The sequence below is a fragment of the Myripristis murdjan genome, chromosome 3, assembly GCF_902150065.1.
Source record: "Myripristis murdjan chromosome 3, fMyrMur1.1, whole genome shotgun sequence".
Taxonomy (NCBI): Eukaryota; Metazoa; Chordata; class Actinopteri; order Holocentriformes; family Holocentridae; genus Myripristis; species Myripristis murdjan.
The window spans coordinates 37,978,633-37,987,407 of NC_043982.1; the positions used below are offsets into that span (position 1 = coordinate 37,978,633).

General features: G+C 40.7%; 1 protein-coding gene across 1 annotated transcript; it reads left to right on the plus strand.

The window, feature by feature from the left end:
- Positions 1-1,280: 1,280 nt before the first annotated feature.
- pbld (phenazine biosynthesis like protein domain containing) lies at positions 1,281-8,247 on the plus strand. The gene is made up of 10 exons (XM_030077635.1): positions 1,281-1,441; positions 2,117-2,216; positions 4,613-4,711; positions 5,119-5,228; positions 5,578-5,607; positions 5,805-5,893; positions 6,599-6,690; positions 7,182-7,265; positions 7,611-7,673; positions 7,879-8,247. The coding sequence occupies exons 1-10, from the start codon at positions 1,358-1,360 to the stop codon at positions 7,989-7,991; spliced, it is 864 nt and encodes a 287-aa protein (XP_029933495.1). The 5' UTR covers positions 1,281-1,357; the 3' UTR covers positions 7,992-8,247.
- The last annotated feature ends 528 nt before the right edge of the window (positions 8,248-8,775 follow it).

The following is an 8,775-nucleotide window of genomic DNA, read 5'->3' on the forward strand; positions in this document are numbered from 1 at the left end:
ACTGTTGTCACATTATTGCACAAATAAAAAAAAAAAAAACGAATAATAAGGGGGCAAATACATATACAGACAACCAGTTCTTAAATAACAACTTCTTAATTAGTTGATCTGACGGAAGTTATGCGAACTCTCACTTTGCTTTGACATTTGACCATTTTTCTGCACAAAATGGACCAACTGCGTGCCGCCTACTTCTCTCAGGAGGATGAGGAGTACAAAAACTATTACTGCAAAAAGCCATACTGCAGTTATTGCAAAAGCCAGAGAGGAATGTTGGCGGAAAAATGTCAAGTAAGTTCATGAGTTATCTTCCAGTTTACTTCCATTAATGAAACATTACACTCGAGAATTGCATGGACTCACATTATCCTTAAACTAAGGATATATATTAATCACTGCAGTTTTTGTCAGTATCAAGTGAAATAAAGGCCCATGTGTGATACAGGTTGATTTTCAACCGGTGTTTTGTTTTAGTACAAGCAGTGTCAAATGAACTTGGTACCAGTCTGAACTTGCTGTTGGTCCCTCAATGCAACATAAACATTTGTTGTGTCCGTCAGCTGTAGAAGGTCTTTATCTAATTTTCAGTTGTACACACACGCGCGCGCGCGCAATCACACACACTCACACACACACACACACACACACACACACACGCACGCACGCACGCACGCACGCACACACTAGAGTGTAGAGCCCGAACCCGTTGGGACCCATCGGGCAGGATACAGACAAAAATTTAGAAATTATGATCATGTGACGTCATTGTCATTTTAGTGAAACTCTAGTGTATTGAATAAAATTGACGGACCTATACTGTCTGATCTGGGCAACCTCCTATACAGTACTGGAGTTTACCTGACGACACTGAAGGCAACATGTAGGCTATTAAATGTAAATGTAACCCTGCGATGCAAACAAAGTGTCGGGCTCGGGTCGGGTTTGGGCAAAATAATGCGGCCCAAACTCCAATCTGCACTCTAACACACACACACGCACGCACGCACGCGCACGCACGCACGCACGCACACACACACACACACACACACACACACACACACACACACACACACACACACACACAGGGATCTGTTGAAGCAAGTTGTCATACACCTGTCAGTGATTTTAAGCCGATTTTAAGCCGAAACTGTGGACATAAGCAGGTCCGGAGCGGGCTGGGCTGGCTGCGGGGCCAAAGCCAAAGCCAAAGCCCGGCTGTTAGACTCAGCACACCCCGCAGACCCGCGGAACTCCGCCCCGGGGTCAGAAGTCCACCGGCAGCAGCAGGTCGATCACCTTGTGGAAAAGCTACACAAGTTCTTACCGAAAATCTGCTTTTGTATCTCAGTTATTCCTAATGGAGATTTCAGTATACACGGTGGACGCCTTCACCAACTTACCATTCAAAGGAAACCCTGCGGCAGTTTGTCCACTTTTGCATGTAAGTATTGGAAAATTGAACGTTTTTTTTTTTGTTTTTTGTTTTTCCAATGTAGTATTGGAGCTACATGCGCCTGTCCTGTCCTGCCCTGTCCTGTTGACACTGGGCGATTATCCCCCGTCAGCCTCTCGGGAATCAACAAAAATGCATAGCCTATTCCAAATGGAAATTTGCTCTTTTTTTCAGAGGTGGTTTTAGTGAAAATTAAAATTGCATGCTAAAAAATCTGATCTCCTGTATTCCCTATTGCTTACTACATTATGAACTAGGCCATTGAGATTATTTGCTTGATTAAAAACGTTCAGTTCAGTCTTATAGTTAGCTCAGCTTTTGACTAAATGTCTGTCTGATGTAAAGATGATGAAAATATATATACAGTATAGCCTGTATGATGACATATGATGGTAAACCACTAAGGAGACCACATTTAAGTCAATTGTACCTTCCTGATTAATTAATTACAGCAGCAATTGTATTTGTTAGATCCAGCATACATTCAGTCCATAAATCAGTCAGTCTTTTCATCTATCTATGGTAGTTTGCATTGAGCAGGCACTGATGATGATGATGGTGATGATGACGATTACATGTGTGTTTGTGTGGCAGTGTGCCATAATGATTCTACATGAGGAGTATGAAGAACTGTGTGATTTTGCAAATGTCGCTGTGTGACAGGAGCTGACTGATGAGCTGTACCAGCGGATAGCAACAGAGATGAACCTGTCAGAGACGGCTTTCATCACCACCATCAACCCCTCGGACAATTTCACCACAGGTCACATGTGATGATGTCTGTTTATGTGTTATGCATTGACATTATGCCACATTTTATTCACAACTATCAGTTTGGTGCGATTATAAGGATTAAGCAGGGCAACATGTATTATTAACAGTCTCGTCTTTAACAATTAAATAAAGCAGAAATGCCATTTCTGCCATTTGATTTGGGATTAAAATAGAAAACATTCTTTTATCACCACAAACAATCCAGAGAAACTACAGAGAAAAAATGCAAAGCAGATTGATAGTTTGTCATACTGAACATCATGCCAAGTTAGGCGGAAGACCTCAGATTTACTGCCATGCCAGTTTCTTTCAAATCCTCTACACATCTGCTTACTGTATTCATGCAGATATCATTATTAAACCAAGGTTTTGAATACTCCCATCTGTTTTTTTTTTGTTTTTTTTTTAATATATATAATTAGTGGTGCTATCATGTTGACTGTATTACAGAGGGTTGAATTTACAATGTCTGTCAAGTCGTTAAAAGACCCTTGCTGCTCAGTGAAAGAAGTGAATGCAACCGTGGCACAGAGGTGACAGGCGGGACGAGGAGTGTCACCTGGGAAGTAATGAGAAAATGGCCAGAGATGGCAGTGGAGTCGGGAGAGACGACTCCGTGAGAGACATCTAGGCTGTGAGCTGAGATAAGATCCGAAGTGTTGCCACTGGAATGAGTGGGTTTGAATGAGTGGGTTGAATGGGAACTAGATTGTTATGGTCTGTCTGTGTCTAGACTGAAAGAAGCTGCGTGGGCGGGATAGTATACATAATGGGAAAAGCCAAATTAGTGCTGTCAGAGGGAGAAACAGAGCCCAGGTTATGGTGTACAACAAGGAGGATTAGAGAGGGCTGGATCATGTAGTCTCTGCTGAAATTTCTACACTATCTGAGTATCTTGTCATACATATTTTTTTAAATGTTATATTTTGGGCATTTCTGCTTCATGAGACAGTCACAGTGGAGAGAGAGAGAGAGAGACAGGAAAGACAGTGCAGAGAGAGGGGATGACATGCAGCAAATGAGGTCTGCGCCCAGGCTGCTGCGGCTTAGCCTTTTTTTTTTTTTTTTGTGGTATGCACTCCACACGGTGAGCCACTGGGGCGCCCCCAGTCATATTAACCATAACCTTAGATTGTCATTGTCGTCCATCCCTTTCTGAGATGAGCTGTTTCAGAGTTTTGTAAAAGACTGAGGTCAAGAGGTCAGTGGAAGGGGTTAAAAAAAACACACCTGTCAGCAGCAGTGAACAATGTTACATACACAGCTGAGACTTGCTTTGTTGAGATGTAGCACTGTGACCCCCGGCACTGTGGAATGCTAAGCAGAGCCACTGTGTCCGGGTTTCACAAATTGTACAAATTGTAGATTTCCGCACAATAGAATAATTTAATTCACTCTTATTACAAATGACTTGCCCTTACATTAACGTTTCAACCTAGGTGACATAACTACAGTAGGGTTATTTGCAACCAAACAATAGGACTCAAAAGACACTAACAGGACGCTCATGCCAAATACATTCATATCTTATTTATCTATTTATCTGTCTATGTATATTGATATAGATAGATAGATATAGATATAGATATATAGATATGTGCCACAATCAGAGTACAGTAAACTGTCTATTACTATTTATATGCAATAATCTTTTTACACTGAATATGTCTTTTACATTGCAGTGATTTACAAATGGGATTAAATCGTCTTTTTCTCAGTAAATCAATCAGTGTCTTTATTTGTCCCCAATGGGGCAATTAGTTTCGCAACCGAGGAAGCACACACAACAAAGTATACAAATACACATGACATAATAAATTACAATTCCAAGTGCACATTATAGATCTAGTAATAAAAAATAAAATAAAAAATAAAAGATCACTTGAATTAGAGAGATAATTTCAAATTAGGAAGACTGACCTTATACACAAAAGTCATCCAAGTCAGTGTGTTTCTAATGCATAGTGAAATAACTCGGTCTCTTTGAGCAGGCAGTTCATTTGCAGCACTGTAAACAGCCATTGTTATTTTTTTTTCCCCAAAGAAACATACCTTTGGGAATATTAAACTGTAGAACAGGCATTCTATTGTTCCTTGTACGGAAGGGTAGGAGTGTAAAAACTTCCCATTAGACAACAAGGCTTTGCATAATTTGGAACAAAGTAAAACCGCAGCAATCCATTTTCCTCCAGTGAATGACCTCACTGGGAGGTATCCTGCCTAAGATGTGAGTGAAAGAAAAATAGAAAAAAAATGTTCAAACACACTGTAACAGTGGCACCAATGTGGTTTGCAGACATTTAAGACATATAACATGATGTAAGAGTGTCATTAGTGATGTGTTTTACTGTAAGAAGCCCGTCTGACAACGTGATTGGTCTACAGGATCGAGGTTCCGCCTCCGATGGTTCACACCGACCAATGAGGTGAAACTGTGTGGGCACGCCACTCTGGCCTCTGCAGCAGTGCTGTTTCAGATGAAAAGTAAGATACAAAAGGACACAGACGTAACCCAACATCTAATTTATAGATAATTCTGGTCATTACCAACGCAAGACTTAGTTTCCTAGATCTTGCCACCATGCTGATTAATTGTGTTCAATTTAGCATCAATTAATTCACACCTACCTCCAAGTTGTCCAAGATAATGTACGGCAAAACAAATATCAAGAACTGTTTGCAAAATAATTAAAATAACTCATATTAGACAGTCACACACACACACACACACACACACACACACACACTTGCTAAAAAAAACTTCACATACGGGAGCATTCACACACGTTCTGAGAATTTCATCCTGACATTTCAGCAGATCTAGGTTGCCCGTTGCATCTGTGTGCAGCTTTATGCGTAAATTGTGCATGTGTGTGTTTTACCTCTGTCAGAGAATGTGAATCCCATGCTGGTGTTTGAGACTCTGAGTGGAGATCTGTCTGTCATCCAGCAAGGGGAGAGCATTGTCATGGACTTTCCTCTCAACCCACCCACCCGTGAGGTAAGGGGGTAGATATTAAAGGCAGAATGATTTAGGATTTTCCTAAAAAAAAAAAAAAAAAAAAAACTTGTATCAAAATATGTACATGAGGGAGAGGATGAGGATGAAGAGCAATGTTCTGATGGTCTGTTTTCTGCTGTACAGATAGCTGCCAGTGAGACAATTTTTTTTCTTTTTGCTAGGATGGTGAGGTTACATTTCATTTGGTCGTCATCCTAGGAAAAGAAAAGGAGGGGCCAACTCTGAATGTTGCCAGTGCATAGTGAATGATATGATATGATACTTACAAATATCATAAGGAACAACTAAACAGTGTGTTTTTATGGTCATTCTCAATGTTTCTTCTCAGGATCCCAGAGAGTTCAGAGACATCATCAAGGTCAGTAACACAGCAAACACTTCCTGTGTCTAATCAAGGGCTTTAACTGTGGTGTGTGTGTGTGTGTGTGTGTGTGTGTGTGTGTGTGTGTGTGTGTGTCTGTGTGTGTGTGGAGCAGCACTGACCTCTGCAAGTCAGCGGACCTGTCTGTGTGCACCACAGTGTTTGCATTTGTGTGTGTGTGTGTTTCCATGCAGGCAGCTGTAGGTGACCACCCAGTCCAGGATGTCTATCTGAGCTCCAAAACCAAAAAACTGATGGTCCGACTGGCTGACAGCTGCGACAGGTTACCATGCCATGCCATTTTATTTTTTAAATCACGAGACTTACAGCCAGTCCAAATTGATCACCAGCTTGTTTCCAGCTGGCCCGCATGACAGGGCTCATGGATCTAGGTTTGTTTGTAGATGAGCTGTGGTTCCTGAGTGAGGAAATGTAATTTACTCAGTTTGGCTGTCAGGAGCATCTGCTCGATTTAATTTGGCACATCGCGCAGCATCCTTACTGGTTGTGTAAGCTTACTGTATGTGGGGCAGTGTAACTGGTATGTGTGTATGTGTGGGTGTGTGTGTGTGTGTGTGTGCTGTGTGATGAACCAGCCTATTCAAATATAAATCATCTTGACTGGTCGCTTTCACTCACTTTTTCAAAAGAATTTACTTCAGCACTTGAGGGAAAGACATAAAATTTTGACGTTTTGGTGTTGTTTTTTTTTTTTTTTCTCAACTTGTACATTATTTTTTAGCACTTTGCTGAGTAGACCTCTTTACCCCGCATTCATTCAGTTAGCCAACATTCACACATGTAAAAATTGATTGTCAGTCTGATGGATGTTGCAGAGGGAAGCAGGTTACTCGCTCACTCTCCTACGTCTTTCCCAGCAGAGGAGATTCAAACAAGTGACCCTTAAATCACAAACCTTCTTGTGCTCACACCCACTTTTTTCTTCACTGTACGTGTGTGTGTGTGTGTGTGTGTGTGGCTCCTCCAGGTCCGTTCTAACAAGCCTGAAGGTGGACCCGAACACTCTTATGGCCAGTGAGAAAAGCAGCAGAGTGCAAGGAGTCATCCTCACCATGAAAGGTGGGCGGGACCACAAGTACAAATTCAGACAGATTAGGATTGACAGATTTAGTCTCATGACAGCACGGGGCCACACAGATTACAATCTGCTGTGACTGTCATAACTAGACAACAAGGCATCGCTGAAAAGCCACTTTTTTAGAATAGCCTACAACATGTGACTCTCTCCCTCCATGCTCCTGACTGCCTCCATTTTTTAAGTGTCATTGATGTTAAATGCTCTGCTTGTGTTAATTATTGTATTATTTCATGCTATTTTTTAAATCTCTTTCTACTGTAAAGTGACATTGAGTATTAAGAAAAGCACTATACAAATAGATAAATTGATCATTAGTTACTCTTTCTGTCTGGTTATTAAACTGTCAAACTGTTAAACTGTTGATTGATGGAAGTCAGTATTTTCGTCACTTTCTCCAGAACAGTGCAGACTGAAAAACACAAATCCTAGTTGATTAAATTGCCACGGCCTGTGCTTCTTTGTCGGCCCACAGGCTCCCCAGGCTGCCAGCCCGGGTATGACTTCTACTCCAGATATTTTGCACCATGGAACGGCATCCCAGAGGATCCTGTCACAGGTGGGACGACACAGCGTGCACAAACACACATGCATACACACTCTGCACAAAAGTATGTAGCCAGAATCAATGTATTGCAGTTGGAAATAGCTGTTAATATGCAGAAAATTGTTTTGCTCCTCAAAAAAAAAAAAAAGAATAATTGTGATTGCAATATCTCGCAAATTAATCAGCGGGATCCTTTTAGTCAACATCATTTACATTCATACACAAAGACTTGTACATGAGGATATAACTGCATGTTACATTCTTTATTGTTTTGGCTGTCAGTCACTTTTGCAGCAACATCAGTGAATGTGCAATGTGTCTCATGTGATACTGATCATGTATCGCCTGTCCACGCAGGTTCGGCCCACACTGTCCTAGCTTGTTACTGGTCTGATAAACTGGGCAAGAGGAAGATGCTGGGTAATTACCATTATCAGTATCACATTGTTAATATTATGGATTTTACCAGCAACATATGAGCCAACAGAACTTCCAAAGTCTAATAGCTGATGGCTGATGTTGCTGTTCCACCGTTAACAGTCTATTACCAAACTGTATTCATGTCTTTGTAATACTTGACACAAATATAGTCTTTTCATGTGTGTTTGTGTGTGTGTGTGTGTAGCCTATCAGTGCTCCAGACGAGGCGGGGAGTTGGAACTGGAAGTGAGGGATGATGGGAGAGTCAACATAGCCGGACAGAGTGTCACCGTCCTGCAGGGGACGCTCAAACTCTAGACTGACACTTGGTGCTCGTTAACGGGCTGGGGGGGCGAGGGAGCGGTCCCCACACTACAGGGGGACGGTGTGTGTCCTCACACACAGAGAGACAGACGCGTGCCACTGTGAGACAGATGAGACGACTTAAAGTGAAAGACGTACCACCGTCTACACTGCTATAGACAAGGTTACTGTTAACAAAAACTGGGTGTGATAACACATTTTCCTTAACTAAAATAAAAATGAAAATGAGGCTTAAAAAAAAAAAGATAATTAAAGCCATATTGTGAGTTTACTACTCTAGTTGAAATAAACAAAAATTGGAGTCTTTTTCATCTTTGTCTATTTTGTACAATGTTTTTAATGTGTTTAGTTTTTACTGCACAAATTTTCTGACCTTTTTGAATCCCGCCCGACAAATACCCATCTTACAAATATGATTAAAACTAACACTGAAACAAATAAAGGCTAAACTGGCAAAGCCACTTTAAAAATGGATTAAAACAAAACTGAAATTGAAAACATAAAGTCAAAACTAAATAAAAATAAAAAGTAATAAAAAATACAAAACTATAATAACCTTGATTTCAGTGTTAGAATGCTAACTAACGGGAAACAAAACTTTTAGACTTTGTTAGAATTAATATTATTTATTCACAGAAGAAACATTTTAAAAAATGACAATAAGAAAGTTAAAAAACAAATCCTGCACACACAGCCTGTTGGAAATCAAACAGATGAGAGGTATGAGCAGAAAACTGGACGGTGTCAGCGGTTTTAAGTCCTCAAAATGAAATAAAAA

Excerpts from the sequence above, each read along its gene's own strand:
- pbld (XM_030077635.1), top strand. The coding sequence starts at position 1,358 with ATGGAGATTTCAGTATACACGGTGGACGCCTTCACCAACTTACCATTC. Across the intron at positions 1,442-2,116 it reads CAGTTTGTCCACTTTTGCAT|GAGCTGACTGATGAGCTGTA; the intron begins GTAAGTATTGGA and ends GCTGTGTGACAG. Across the intron at positions 5,894-6,598 it reads CTGGCTGACAGCTGCGACAG|GTCCGTTCTAACAAGCCTGA; the intron begins GTTACCATGCCA and ends TGGCTCCTCCAG.